The sequence below is a fragment of the Sciurus vulgaris genome (assembly GCF_902686455.1).
Source record: "Sciurus vulgaris genome assembly, chromosome: X".
NCBI lineage: Eukaryota > Metazoa > Chordata > Mammalia > Rodentia > Sciuridae > Sciurus > Sciurus vulgaris.
Window position 1 is genome coordinate 138,195,591 of NC_136471.1, and position 14,873 is coordinate 138,210,463.

The 14,873-nt window shown below is 65.3% G+C and overlaps 1 protein-coding gene across 3 annotated transcripts; it reads left to right on the plus strand.

Annotated features, from left to right (window-relative positions):
• Positions 1-1,734: 1,734 nt before the first annotated feature.
• On the plus strand, positions 1,735-14,415 carry GTPBP6 (GTP binding protein 6 (putative)). Of its 3 annotated transcripts, none has more exons than XM_079124994.1 (10): positions 1,735-3,057; positions 6,120-6,257; positions 6,846-6,916; positions 7,078-7,208; positions 7,552-7,622; positions 9,550-9,708; positions 11,374-11,582; positions 12,467-12,615; positions 12,856-13,046; positions 14,107-14,210. In XM_079124994.1, the coding sequence occupies exons 1-9, from the start codon at positions 2,706-2,708 to the stop codon at positions 13,010-13,012; spliced, it is 1,437 nt and encodes a 478-aa protein (XP_078981120.1). In that variant the 5' UTR covers positions 1,735-2,705; the 3' UTR covers positions 13,013-13,046; positions 14,107-14,210. The 3 variants fall into 3 exon arrangements, with proteins under 3 accessions (XP_078981120.1, XP_078981119.1, XP_078981118.1); XM_079124993.1 differs by having other exon boundaries at positions 1,736-3,057; positions 7,552-7,627; positions 9,567-9,708; positions 12,856-13,008; positions 14,107-14,415; XM_079124992.1 differs by having other exon boundaries at positions 1,738-3,057; positions 12,856-13,008; positions 14,107-14,415.
• Positions 14,416-14,873: the final 458 nt, after the last annotated feature.

Genomic DNA, 14,873 nt, shown 5'->3' on the forward strand with positions numbered 1-14,873 from the left:
CCAGGAGCAGCCAGGAGGGCAGAGGCCACCTGCAGGTCCCTGCCTGGCCACTGGCTCAGCCAGAGCCCAGGCACTGCTGGTCCGCACTGCACACAGCCCCCCTCTGTGCTCCTGAGGACCCCATGTCCAGCTGGGAGATGGAAATCAGGGGTCTTGACCTCGGCTGCCCCTTTACCTGTGACCAGGTCCCACTGCCCCTGGCATAGGAAGGAGCCAGTCCCACCCCTCGGGGACGTGAGGCAAAGATGCCCTGTGGCCCGGGAGCCATGCAGGAAACGGAAGGATCCCCCCACGTCCCCGCAAGCCCATCCTCACGTTCCTGTCCACCCCTAGGTCCCAGGTCCCCGGCACTCCGGTCAGTGCCGTCCCCCTGATGGCCTGGCTCCCTACATGGTCCTCAAAGGGCCCAAACCTAGAGTGCAGATGGGATGTGACTGTCCTCAGCCAGAGGCTGCGTCTCAGAGGACAGGAAGCCACAGCTGCATGGCTGGGGGGGCAGGGTCCTCCGTGTGCCCAGGGCCCCCTGGACGGAGGGCACGCCTGGGGCCTCCCGGCAGCCGCAGGGCCCCAGGACGTGGCAGTGAGTGATCACGTTGTCACAGGGATGGACACCATGCTGGGGTCCCCCAGTGTCGGGGGCCACAGCCCTGTGCTGCCGCTGGGACTTCCCGGTCCCTCAAGAGCGTGCCCAGCGCACTCCATTGCAGCTGACCCCCGACCGCGGTGGATTCAGACTCAGGAGGGTCCAGGGCCGCCCACTGCCTGCTGCCCAGGAGTCCCGCCCCAGCAGTGGGCAGAGGGGCAGCCTCTCATGCAGACCCCTGGCCTTCTGGGGGACAGACTGCCCGGGTGGCCCAGCACATGGCCCTGCAGAGATCAGGGCACAACCCCTGGGCATCAGGCATGGTCCATTTTAACACCTGACTCGAGGAGGACTTGGTGTTGCGCCCTAAGGCGGGTCCTGGACCCTGGCTTAGGTGTTTTCAGGGACCTTCAGTCTTCCAGAAATTTCTGCGGGCCTGGTGAGGGTCATCAGCCACCAGCTCACACCGCACTGCTGCCCACTCGGAACTGCCCCTGGCTGTCCATGCCTCTGAACTTGCCAGACGACAGACGGGATTCCGGGTCCATGCCGAGCTCTTCGCGGGAGCGGGCAGAGACGGGGCCTGAGACGGGGCGGGGCCATCGCCCTGCCGCTGGGCCTGCACGTGCGCCACCACGCCCGGCAGGGTGGCGTCCAGGGGCCCCGGAGCGGTGTCCAGAGGCCCGGAACTGCTTTCTGGACCCCAGCGCTCTGGAACCACCGACTCCCATGGCTTCAGCCTCAAAGGAAGGCTGTCGGGACGGGTGGCTCGGCTTGGAATGAAGTGGCTACCAAAACCCCCGCCAGGTGGCGCTCGGGCCCCGCCTGCGCCGTCCTCTGGCTACGGGGGGTCAGGGACAGCCTGCTGCCCCTCCCGTCGCAGAGCAGCCGCTCTGGCTAATGCTCTGGCTACGCCTGCAGCCACGTCCCTCGGCTTGGGCTCCTCGCAGCCCTCGCCACGGATCGCTGGGCACCAGGGACCAGCAACTAGAGGATACCGACCGCCCGACCCCATCTATCAGGCGCGTGTGCGAGGGACCGGCCGGGAGCCCTCGGCGCCCCCGGGTTCCCAGCGAAGTCCCACACCGGTTCCTGGGTAGGCTTCCCACGTTCTGAGACCGTCCTCTCCACTCTGCTCTCCGACTGCTCCTTCGTTTATTTTATTGTAACATAAAATAGCCTAGAAATCCAGCCCGTTAGTTCCTTAAAAGGGCGACTTGGGTTTGAAGGACTGTGACGGCCGAGAACCAGGGGCCAATGTGGGTTAAGTGAACGATCCAGGCGATTTTAAGCAGATCCCCGCTCTTTTCAGGGAGTCCGCGGGGAGGCCGAGCCGCACACAGGAGCGTACAACGGGCACCGCCGCTTCTGGGCAGGCGCGTCTCAGGGACCCGCCAGCCAGTCCTGGTGCCCGGGGCGCGGGGGCGCCACAACTCCTGACGCCTTCTGCAGACGCTTTCCAGGAGCCTTTCCGTGGGAACTGCGAGGGAGGAAGGAGGAGGCAGGGAGGAAGGAGCGGGGCGACGGCTAGTACTCGCCACGCACCCACCCGACACCGGGGCACCGGACCGCTTGATCCCAAGCCCGGCGGGGAGGGCAGCGCCCTGGGAACCGGGTGGACCTGGAATTTTCTAAAGATCCCAGAGCTGGCCGGGCTGCAACTCGGTGGCCGGGTATCCCCTAGGGCTGGACGGACCTCCCGACGCAAATTCCGGGGCCATTAGGGCTGGTCCCCTCCCGGCCGGACTTGAGGCCCCAAAGACGGCTCTGGGACCCCCAGGCGGGTCTGGAGCCTCCAGCCGACCTCGGGATCCCTGGGACGGACAGGAGCCCCGAGTGGACCTCCGGATGCCCGGGGAGGAACGGGAATCCCCAAGGAGGACCTCAGCACACGCGGGAAGGGACCGGAGTCCGGAGCGGGCTCAGATTCCAAACCTACACAGGCAGAACTGAGCTCGCGGAGATCGCGGGCCGACGCTCTTTAACCGGCCCAGGCTCCGCCTCCCCGCCCGCCCATCACGAGCACGTGACGCAGCGCAGCCAGTAGGCAGCCCGTAAGAGAGCGACCCGACGCACGACACCGCCCTGGTCCCCGCCCCTTCGCGAACGGCGCGGACGCGGCATGTGGGCCTTGCGGGCCGCCGTCCGCCCGGGGCTCCGGCTCTCCCGTGTGGGCCGCGCCCGCCCAATTCCGAGGGCCGCACCACCGCCGCCCTGCCCAGTGCGCGCGCTCGCCGCCACCGGCCGCTGTGGCCGGGGGGGCCGGGAGGAGCCGGGGAGCGCTGGGCGGAGTAAACCGAATGGCCGGACAGTCCGTGCGGGAGAGGACGAGGAGGAGCCGGAAGATGAGGAAGAAGAGGAGGAGGAAGAGGAGCTGCTGAGGAGCGAACCTCTGCTGCCGGCCGGGACCCAGCGCGTGTGCTTGGTTCACCCTGAGGTCAAGTGGGGAGCCGGGAAGGCGCAGCTGACCAGAGGTGACCCGGACGGGGCGGGAACACAAAGGAAGCGCTCCTACGGCGGAGGTGCCGGGGACCCAGGGAAAGCGCTCATAGGATGGAGGTGCCGGGGAGGCGGGCTCTACGGGGGCGGGGATTCAGGCTAAGCGCCCCTAGGACGGAGGCGTCGGGGGCGGGGCCTGCGAGGGGCGGGGACCCAGGGGAAGCGCTCATAGGATGGAGGTGCCGGGGAGGCGGGCTCTACGGGGGCGGGGATTCAGGCTAAGCGCCCCTAGGACGGAGGCGTCGGGGGCGGGGCCTGCGAGGGGCGGGGACCCAGGGGAAGCGCTCATAGGATGGAGGTGCCGGGAGGCGGGCTCTACGGGGGCGGGGATTCAGGCTAAGCGCCCCTAGGACAGAGGCGTCGGGGGCGGGGCTTGCGAGGGGCGGGGACCCAGGGGAAGCGCTCATAGGATGGAGGTGCCGGGGAGGCGGGCTCTACGGGGGCGGGGATTCAGGCTAAGCGCTCTTAGGGCGGAGGTGCCGGGGGCAGGGCCTGCGAGGGCTGGGGACCCAGGGGAAGCGCTCATAGGATGGAGGTGCCGGGAGGCGGGCTCTACGGGGGCGGGGATTCAGGCTAAGCGCCCCTAGGGCGGAGGCGTCGGGGGCGGGGCCTGCGAGGGTGGGGACCCAGGGGAAGCGCTCATAGGGCAGAGGGGGCAGGGGGTGGGGACCCAGGGGAAACGCTCGTTCATAGGATGGAAGTGCTGGGGAGGCGGGGCCTTCGAGGGGCGGGGAATCAGGGGACGCACTCCTAGGGTGGAGGTGCTGAGGGTGGGGCCCGCGAGAAGTGAAAACACAGGACAAGAGCTCATCGGATGGAGGTGCTGGGCGTGGGCTGGACACGAGGATGGCGCCTGAGTGGAGTGCGGATTCCAGGGGAGGAATCCAGGGTGGAGATGTAGGGGCAGGGTCTTTGGGGGCGGGGCCGTGTCCCTCCCTGGAACACTGGCTTCTCTTGCAAGCCGACAAGGGGTCACGGCTGGCAGGTTTGGGATCAGGGGAAGGTGAGAGACAGAAGGTGGTGTCACCTCCCCTCCCCAAGTCCCCGAGGCAGGAAGGTGTGCGACTGGAATGCCCAGTGGCGGCAGTGAGTTTTGTTCCTGGGGAGCACACAGGTCGGGTCTGTCTGCAAGGAACGGGGTCCCCGGAGGGTCTCGGGAGCATGTCGCGGGATCTCCCATCAGAGGGCTGGCCGCTGTAGCTGGGGACAGAGCCTAGCCACACGGAGTAGTGCAGCTGTATGAGCTCTTGAATTTTTCTCTCAATGGGCACTGGGCTTTGAGCAGATGGTGGACACCAAATAGTAGGAGTTTTAAGTTGTTTTTGTTTGTTTTTAGATATAATTCATATATTAATTACTTTGAAGGATACAGTCCCCTACAGCCTCTGTCTTGTCCGAGAACATTCTTGTTGCCCCGAAAGGAGACCCCGTCCCATTAGTCACTCCCCCTCCCCAGCCCCTGGCAGCCTCGAATCCACTACTCTGCCTGGGCTTGCCTGCTCTGGACAGGTCATGCAGATGGACTCTTACAGCACGGGACTGGTGTCCAGCTCCGCTCGGTGTGCTGATGTCATGGCTCGTCCCAGTTCTGGCTCATGTCGCACCGACGTCCATGGCCTTCTGCTTAGCATCCACCAGGATGCTTGTCCAGATAGCCTGCTGTGAACACAAGCCTGGGTCCCCGTGGGAGGACACGTGGGTGGAACGTGGGTCCACGGCCTCTGGCCAGGCCCCCCGTCAGGTGACCGTGTGGAGAGGCTACACAGCTGGGGTGGGGCGGGCTCCGTGCAATGCTTCTGATGGAGCTGGGCCTGAACCCCAGCGGGGGTGGCGGGAAGACAGCGCCGGCAGAGTTTGCTGACGGGCTGGACGGAAGGTTTACGTCAGATGTCTGATCTGAGCCACAAGAGGGTGACCGGGGACCCAGGGGAGCCAAACCTGAGATTTGTGCCCCTCTTCCGTCCCTCGTGAGGACACGGCCGTGGCCAGGAGGAGCTCCTCTCAGGAACCTTTGATAATCACAATCTGCAAAGACCCTACTGCAAATGCGGTCCATTCTGAGGTTCTGGGGGAACGTGATTCTGCCTAGAGGCGGTATGGGCAGGAAGGAAGGCTGTGGGGAGCAGATGTGAAGACGAATGCACTTACTGCGTCCTGGACCCCTGACTGCAGACCCAGTGGACACCCTTCCTAAGCCCCAGGATGCAGGGGAGCTGCTCCCAGCCTCCGCTGTCCGTGGAGCCTCGCGTCAGAGGTGTCTTCCCTCTGTCCCTCCCCTGTGCCACCGTGTTCAGCAGGATGGACGGAGCATTTCATCAGTGGATGAGGCAGCTCCTGTGTTCAGCCTGGGCCCCTTGGGGCAGCCCCAGCCCCCCTTGGACCCCCACTCACTGCCTGGGCCTGCCTGATCCCCAGCCCCCTCTCAGGATGCTCAGGGAGCTCTGTCCACTCCCTGCCTTTCGGGTGGACACTGCCTTCCTAAGGCCCTTCAAGTCATCTATCATTTCATCTTGCACGTGTCCTGAGCTTCAGGTGGACACTGTCCTTCGGGACCCAGCAGGGGCAGCCAGTCTGGCCTCCATGAGTCTCACCCAGCCCAGGCCGGTGCTGGCCCTGGGTCACCTGGGAAAGGAGCTGCTTCTTGCCCACAGGGCTCACAACCTGTCCTGAGGGTCCAGGACCCACCCAGGGCACCCAGCCTACCTGGGCTGTCCAGCTGCCTGAGGGACATGCCGTGGAGGCCATCACTGCACACATCCCAGGCCCCAGCTGCATGTCCCTGAGCCAGAACCCTCCAGGGAGCAGTGTGGGCCCTCGTGTCCCATGGTGGCTGCAGCTTCCTTCCTCCTGTGTCCACCCCCACGGATGCCACCCTGGCCTTACGGGAAGGAGTCCTCCTGTTCGGGAGTAAACACGGGCTGTGGGTGTCTGCTCAGATCTCTCCGGGCGGAAAGCAGGGTGCGGCTGTCCCGCGTGGTGTGTGGGCCTGGTCCTGCCCTGAGGGAAGGCCCTCAAGTGGCCCCGTCTGCTCCTACAGCCGAGTGGCAGGTGGCAGAGGCCACGGCGCTGGTCCACACCCTGGCTGGCTGGTCCGTGGTGGAGACCATGGTGGTGTCCACCAAAACGCCTGGCAGGAAGCTCGTCTTCGGGAAAGGGAACTTGCAGCACCTGACAGGTGAGTCCCTTTGGGTGTGTCCCTCCCCTCCCTTTATCTTCTGCTGCCCAGGACAGCAAGCTGGGCAGCTGTTGGGCTGGGTCCCTGGAAGCAGCCGCACAGGTCTCAGGCAGGCGCGCACGGCTGGAGGCGCCGGCTGCAGGGATATCCCGCTGGGCCCGCGTGGGACTCAGGCCCGGTGGAGGGTGGCTGAGTCACCTGGAAAGCGTGGGTGGCGGCAGGTCACGGCCAGCTGGTGGGGAACTGCACCTGTGGCAGCCCCACTGCCCTGGCGGCCCCAGCGAGCCGCAGGGTGGGAGCCCTCTGGCTCCCGCAGCTGCTGGGCTCCCCGCTCTTCTGAACCAGAGGAGCCCAGGCCTCCGCTGAGGATGGGGGACCGTATCCATCTTCCACCCGAGACTCAAACGCCTCCAAGATGCTGCCGTGCGTGCGCGCGCGTGCGTGCGTCGCATGCCACTCCCACCCTGGCGACTTACCCTGCGGTGCGCTCGGAGAGTGGGCGAACCGTCCCGAGAAGGCGCGTCTCGCTGACGCGCTGCAGAGTGGGTCCAAGCCGCACCTGCCGACTGCACCTTCTCTTCCCGTTAGAAAGAATCAGAGGGTCTCCAGAAGTCACGTCCGTGTTCCTGAACGTGGAGAGGCTGACCCCGCCGACCAAGGTACGTCAGAGCGGTGTCCACGGCGTCCTGTACCCACGCCAGCGCTGAAAGAGCCGTACCCCCAGCTGCGAATGGGGGGCAGGATAGGGCCGTGGCGCGCAGCCCTCCTGAGGCCGGCCGCGGCCGGCCCCTGCGCCCTCTACCTGCGCACTCCTTTCCAGAAAGAGCTGGAGGCCGCCTGGGGCGTGCGGGTGTTCGATCGCTTCACCATCGTCCTGCACATCTTCCGCTGCAACGCGCGCACCCAGGAGGCCAGGCTGCAGGTGGCGCTGGCCGAGATCCCCCTCCTCAGGTACCCGAGGCACGTAGGCCGCCAGCCGCCAGGGCCCCCTCTCTCGTTCAATCTCATCGGCTTGTGCGGGCTTTGCAGGAGGAGAAGCAGTGCGGTAGGGCGCTCCCCGCAGCTCGGCTCCTGGTGGGCGCCCAGTGCATCCAGCAGGCTCTCCAGGCGTCCGTCCTCCCGTTAGGAGCCCCTGGCCCGTGTGGAAGCTACCCCGCGGCAGTGGGGGACCCTCCACGCAGGGAAAGGCCCCTGCGCAGTGCTTCCCTCCCCACATTTGAAGCCGCTGCGCTGCCAAGCTTTTCTGGAGGGACCCCAGTGTCCACAGCACGAAAGCGCCTCTCGTTTCCACCAGGTCGAACCTGAAGAATGAAGTAGCTGCCCTGGACCGAGGAGGCGGGGGCTCTCGATACATGATGGGGTCGGGTAAGGTGTGTCCTGAGGCGGGGCATGTCTGCGTGGTCTTCCCCGGAAAAGGGAGGCAGCCCTGGGTAGGCACCCAGGCAAATCAGGGTGTCATCTTCGTCCACTTCTGTTGCTATAACTGAGCCATTGATAAGAATGGAGTCTGGCTCACTTTCCTCGAGGCTGCTGTCCAAGAACAAGGTGCCAAAGTCTGTTGGGACCTGGTCCTGCATTGTAACCTGGCAGAGTATCACATGGCCTGTGTGCAAGACAGAGCTGGCTCTTAAACATAGCCGCTCCCTTGATAATGCATTAACTCACTGACCCACGAACACACCAACTCACAGACCCCAAATGGATGAGCCCACTAATCTGTGAATGGACTGATCCACTAACCCACTGATCCACGAACACACCAATTCACAGACCCCAAATGGATGAGCCCACTAATCTGAGAATAGACGGATCCACTAACCCACTAATCCACGAACACACCAATTCACAGATGCACGCATGCACTCACCCCAAATGGATGAGCCCACTAATCTGTGAATAGACTGATCCACTAGCCCACTAATCCACGAACACACCAACTCACAGACCCCAAATGGATGAGCCCACTAATCTGTGAATGGACTGATCCACTAACCCACTGACCCACAAACACACCAATTCACAGACCCCAAATGGATGAGCCCACTAATCTGAGAATAGACGGATCCACTAACCCACTAATCCACGAACACACCAATTCACAGATGCACGCATGCACTCACCCCAAATGGATGAGCCCACTAATCTGAGAATTAGACTGATCCACTAACCCACTAATCCACAAACACACCAATTCACAGATCCCAAATGGATAAGCCCACTAATCTGAGAATTAGACTGATCCACTAACCCACTAATCCACAAACACACCAATTCACAGACCCCAAATGGATAAGCCCACTAATCTGAGAATAGACGGATCCACTAACCCACTAATCCACGAACACACCAATTCACAGATGCACGCATGCACTCACCCCAAATGGATTAGCCCACTAATCTGAGAATAGACTGATCCACTAACCCACTAATCCACAAACACACCAATTCACAGACCCCAAATGGATGAGCCCACTAATCTGTGAATGGACTGATCCACTAACCCACTAATCCACGAACACACCAATTCACAGATGCACGCATGCACTCACCCCAAATGGATGTGCCCACTAATCTGAGAATAGACTGATCCACTAGCCCACAAATGGACTAGCCCACTAATCCATAAACAGGCTAGTTCACTGATCTACAAATGGACTAATCCATAAGCGGACTAGCCCCCTAACCAGCAAATGGACTAGCCCACTAATCCCCGTGGGGACTAACCATGAACACGTGGTGCACTGGTCCATGAGTCCATATGTGGATTCCTCTACTGATCCATGTATGGACTAATCCATGAACAGACTCATCCACTCATCCACTAACGGATTAATCCCCAGTCCATGAAGGGATTAATCCATTTGTCTGCATGGCCCATTCACCTCCCAGAGGCCCCACCTCCAAACACAAGTAGCATCTGTTTGGGGATTTGGTCTCCAGCACCTGAGTGCTGGGGACACACACACCATGGTCCACGTCGTAGCAGTCCCTGGGCTGCGTGACCAATGACCCAGGATGGAGGGGTCAGGGCAGGGACATGCGGGCCACGTTGAGCCTACTGCACATTATTCCAGGCTGCCCTCCGAGGCTCCCCTCAGCTTCGTTTTCCCCGGGGAAAGGGAAGCTCCCGGGAGCGTCCCGCCTCTCACCGGCTGGGGCCGTGGCAGGAGAGCAGGGCTGCTGGGGAAGCGGGCAGGAGGTCCCCTCGGGAAGGTGCGGGCTCGCCTTCGCACGTGCCGTTCCGGGACCCTCGGGCGCCGGCTCTGCGCTGAGGCGCCGTCTGGTTCTGCAGGGGAGTCCTTCATGCAGATGCGGCAGCGCCTCCTGCGGGAGAAGGAGCTCAAGCTCAGGAAGGCCCTGGAGAGGCTGCGCAGGAAGAGGCAGCTCCTGCGGAGGCAGCGCGCCAAGCGGGAGTTCCCGGTGGTCTCCGTGGTCGGGTACACCAACTGCGGTGAGGGCGGGGCGTGGAGTGGTGGGGGGCGGGGCATGGCAGGGTCGGGGCTGAGTGGGGAGGGGCAGGGCGGGGTGCCCAGGCAGGGGCGGGGCTGAGTGGGGTGGGGCAGGGCGGGGTGCCCAGGCAGGGGCGGGGCAGGGCGGGGTGCCCAGGCAGGGTCGGGGCTGGGTGGGGCGGGGTAGGGCGGGCTGCCCAGGCAGGGTCGGGGCTGGGTGGGGCGGGGCAGGGCGGGGTGCCCAGGCAGGGGCGGGGCTGGGTGGGGCGGGGCAGGGCGGGGTGCCCAGGCAGGGTCGGGGCTGGGTGGGGCGGGGCAGGGCGGGGTGCCCAGGCAGGGTCGGGGCTGGGTGGGGCGGGGCAGGGCGGGGTGCCCAGGCAGGGGCGGGGCTGGGTGGGGCGGGGCAGGGCGGGGTGCCCAGGCAGGGGCGGGGCTGGGTGGGGCGGGGCAGGGCGGGGTGCCCAGGCAGGGGCGGGGCTGAGTGGGCGGGGTGGGGTGGGTCCGGGTGCCCAGGGAAAGGGCGGGGCTGGGCAAGGCTGGGGCGGGGCAGGGGCCGCCACAGCCCTGACCTGCCAGGTGCCCGGGTCCTGAGACCCGCGGCCCGGAATGTCCCATAAGCTCTGGAAGCAGTCCCGGGTCAGGTCGGAAGGGACCAGCCCAGTACAGAGGCCGGTCACCAGGGACCACTGCAAAGCCTCCTTCACACCCGCCTCCAGCCCCATCCTTGCCTGACACCACCGCACAGCAGAAGGCCAGCCTACACCACCTCACCCCATGTGCACGGACCAGGTCCGTCTACACTAGCCCACCCCACATCCACACCACCAGGCCATCCACACCAGCACACACCACATGCACAGGTCTGTCTACACCAGCCCTTCCCATGTGCACAGACCAGGTCCGTCCACACCACACCATACCGCATCTATACCATCAGGCCTGTCTACACCACCAGACCCGTCTACATCACCAGACCCATCCACACCACATGTACAGACCAGGTCCATCCACACCACATGCACAGACCAGATCTGTGCACACCAGCCCATACCACATCTACACCACCAGACCTGTCCACACAAAATGCACAGAACCAGGTCCATCCACACCAGCCCACACCGTGTCTACACCACCAGGCCCGTCTACACCACCAGGCCCATCCACACCGCATGCACAGACCAGATCTGTGCACACCAGCCCATACCACATCTACACCACCAGACCTGTCCACACAACATGCACAGAACCAGGTCCGTCCACACCAGCCCACACCGCGTCTACACCACCAGGCCCGTCCACACCACGTGCATGGACCAAGCCCACGATCCACGTGGCCACACACCACGACACAAAACCAGGCTGTCTACGCCACACTCCACATCATCAGCCGTCTGCACCCTCCCCGCCTCCCGTCTACACCACAGGCCTGTGCACACGACCTCCCACCTGTGCCCTCCCTCACCCCTCGTGTCCACACCGTCACCCAGGGCTGTGTCCTGGGTCTTCCCTCTCTGGCCACCAGGGTCCCTGAGGCGCTTGCGCCTAGGGCTCGTGGAAACCTGGGTCCCACTGCCTCTGCAGGCACAGGGTCTCAGGCGTGGACGGGGCCCGTGGCCAGGCAAGGGCCTCCTCAGGGCCTCACGTGGTGTGTCCCGTGCCGTCCCCAGGGAAGACCACGCTGATCAGGGCTCTGACCGGTGACATGGCCATGCAGCCTCGGGACCAGCTGTTTGCCACCCTGGACGTCACGGCCCACGCGGGCTCCCTGCCCTCACGCGTGACCATCCTCTACATGGACACCATCGGCTTCCTCTCCCAGCTGCCCCATGACCTGATCGAGTCCTTCTCCGCCACCCTGGAAGACGTAGCCCACTCGGTGCGTGCGGGGTGACCCCGTGGACAAGACCCCATAGACAAACCCCAGGGGCCAGGCCCTTCAGCAAGAGATACTCCCTGGACCCCAGTCAGAGCTCCTGGCCTCCTGGGGACAGAAACCACAGAAGTCCAGCGCCCACCCTGCAGGGCAGAGACCAGGCCAGGGTCCCCGGGCTGCTCCCCCACAGGCTCCAGGAGGCTCCTTCAGCCTCTCCAGCTCCTGGGCTCCAGGGGCAGACCCAGGGAGGACAAGGCAGTGTCCCGGGCAGCAGAGGACAGTAGGAGAACCGCAGAGCCCACATGTGGTGTCCAGGTCCCCCAGGCCCACAGGCCCGCCCCCAGCGTCCAGGAGGACGGCAGATGCAGTGGCTCCCATGCCCACAGCCTGCATGGTTTCTGAGACCCTGACTTTTCCAAGATGAAAAGATTAAGAAACAGCCAGACACAGAAGGACCCTGACCCCAGGAGCAGCCTGGGGCAGGAGCTACCCAATGGGCAGTCGCTGTCCAGGGCGGAAGTCCTGGGGCTTCTCTCCTGTCCAGCTTTGCCAGGAGGAGCCCGTCTGTAGAAAGACCTCTCAGGAGGCCCAGGGCGGGGAGGCCGGACCTCACAGGAGGCCCAGGCTGTGCGGGGACCCCAGGGCGGGGAGGCCGGACCTCACAGGAGGCCCAGGCTGTGCGGGGACCCCAGGGTCGGGAGGGGGACCTGGGTGCCCGTGTCCACCTGGGAGGTGCCCTGGCCCCAGCAGCCCTGTCCTGGAGCGGAGTCGGCTGCCCCACCGCCACCTCCCCTGCTGCGGTGCGCTCAGGACTCCCGGGCCCGTCCACAGCCGGCAGGGACAGCAGCACTACAGCCCCTGACCGCCTGGCCCATCCCATCCAGCAGGACGTCATCATGCACGTGAGAGACGTCAGCCACCCCGAGACGGAGCTGCAAAAAGCCAGCGTCCTGTCTGCCCTGCGGGGCCTGGGCCTGCCCACCCCGCTGCTGGACTCCATGGTTGAGGTCCACAACAAGGTGGACCTGGTTCCGGGGTGAGTGGGGCCGGCCTGAGGGCGTCCTTCCCTGGACATCCTGTCCCGGTGGGGTGGGTCACAGGCCATGGCGGCCGTTCTCATGAAAACTCGCTGTCCTCCCAGCGCTGGGGACAGCTGATGGCAGGCGGCCTCCCGAGTCATCGGGCTGCGGCCTCTCCTTGCTGAAGTGACAGGGTCCCAGCCTGGGCCCCCACCTCTGCGGCCACCTGGGCCTGACAGGTCTGCCCACCCCACCAGGTACAGCCCCCCAGACCCGAGCACAGTGGCCGTGTCTGCCCTCCAGGGACGAGGGCTGGACCAGCTGAGGGCCACCCTGGAGGACGCGGTGCTGAGGGCGACCGGGAGGCAGGTGCTCACCCTGCACGTCAAGCTGGCCGGGCCACAGCTCAGGTGAGGGGTTGTGCCCAGGTGCACCTGCCCCAGCTCAGGTGAGGGGCTGAGAGGGGTCCTGCCCAGGTCCCTGGTGGGGTCACAGCTCAGGTGAGGGGCTGAGCCGGGTCCTGCCCCAGGTCCCAGGTGGGGTCACAGCTCAGGTGAGGGGCTGAGAGGGGTCCTGCCCCAGGTCCCTGGTGGGGTCACAGCTCAGGTGAGGGGCTGAGCAGGGTCCTGCTCCAGGTCCCAGGTGGGGTCACAGCTCAGGTGAGGGGCTGAGCCGGGTCCTGCCCCAGGTCCCTGGTGGGGTCACAGCTCAGGTGAGGGGCTGAGAGGGGTCCTGCCCAGGTCCCTGGTGGGGTCACAGCTCAGGTGAGGGGCTGAGCCGGGTCCTGCCCAGGTCCCTGGTGGGGTCTCAGCTCAGGTGAGGGGCTGAGAGGGGTCCTGCCCAGGTCCCTGGTGGGGTCACAGCTCAGGTGAGGGGCTGAGCCGGGTCCTGCCCAGGTCCCTGGTGGGGTCTCAGCTCAGGTGAGGGGCTCAGCCGGGTCCTGCCCCAGGTCCCTGGTGGGGTCACAGCTCAGGTGAGGGGGTGAGAGGGGTCCTGCCCAGATCCCTGGTGGGGTCGCAGCTGAGGTGAGGGGCTGAGCCGGGTCCTGCCCAGCTCCCTGGTGGGGTCTCAGCCAGGTGAGGGGCTGAGCGGGGTCCTGCCCAGGTCCCTGGTGGGGTCACAGCTCAGGTGAGGGGCTGAGAGGGGTCCTGCCCCAGCTCCCTGGTGGGGTCTCAGCTCAGGTGAGGGGCTAAGCGGGGTCCTGCCCCAGCTCCCTGGTGGGGTCTCAGCTCAGGTGAGGGGCTAAGCGGGGTCCTGCCCCAGCTCCCTGGTGGCCAGGTCTGTACAGGACGGCCATGCTGAGTGGCGTCCATGCACAGAAGGGCAGGTCTCTCCAGTGGGCGTGGAAGTCCACCCTGATGCTCGCATGTGCATACACCAGGTGCCTAAGCTCTGCTCACTCCCGTGGCGAGGCCGCAGGTCGTGCCTCCTGCCCCAGCAAGGGGAGAGCCGTGGGGTGGGCCGGGGGCTGGACCTCAAGGCCGTGACTGCCTCTTGCTTGTCCCCAGCTGGCTGTACCGGGAGGCCACGGTGCAGCAGGTGGACGTGCTGCCTGAGGCCGGGGCCGCCCACGTGAAGGTCATCATCAGCAACTCGGCCTACGGCAAGTTCCAGAAGCTCTTCCCAGGATGAGCTGCCTGCGTGGGGAGCCTCTGCTTCAGAATGGACAGAAGTGGCCACGGCCGCCTCGGCTGCACCCTCCCCGTCCACAGCAACGTGGGCTGGCGGTCGGCCCAGCCGGCAGCCCTCTGGGCGGCTGGTCAGCGGGGGGCGTGGCGGGGCCCCAGCTGCCATTAAAGCCCGAGCCGGTGTGTGGACCGTGTGGCTGGTTACTGAGGCGCTGCCCGGTCGGTGGCCAGGACGGGGGCGGCTTCCTGTCCAGCCGTGTGTTCGGGCTCACACAGTCTTGTGGCCGAAGGCCTTGTGCTGGAGGGGTCATCGGGGTCCCAAGCGGGCGGGGGGCGGCGAGGGTGGGAGCCCAAGCCCAGGTGCAGGTGGCAGGGGACAGAGAGGACACCTCCCCACAGGGCCGGAAACCCTGCCCCGGCTGGGCCGCCGGGTGTCCAGCAAGAACCCCACCTTGAGTGGTCACCTGACACCTGCTCAGGCTTCTCCCCCCACTGACCCTGGCCGCCCTCCAGCTGCCCAGCATCTTACGAGTGGGGGCTGGGCTGCTCCCAGACCAAGGATGGGAAGGAGGGGCTGGGGTCTCTCTGAGCCCAGAGGAGGGGCTGGGGGTCTGTGGTCAGGGGAGAGGAGGGGCCTCCCTGAGCCC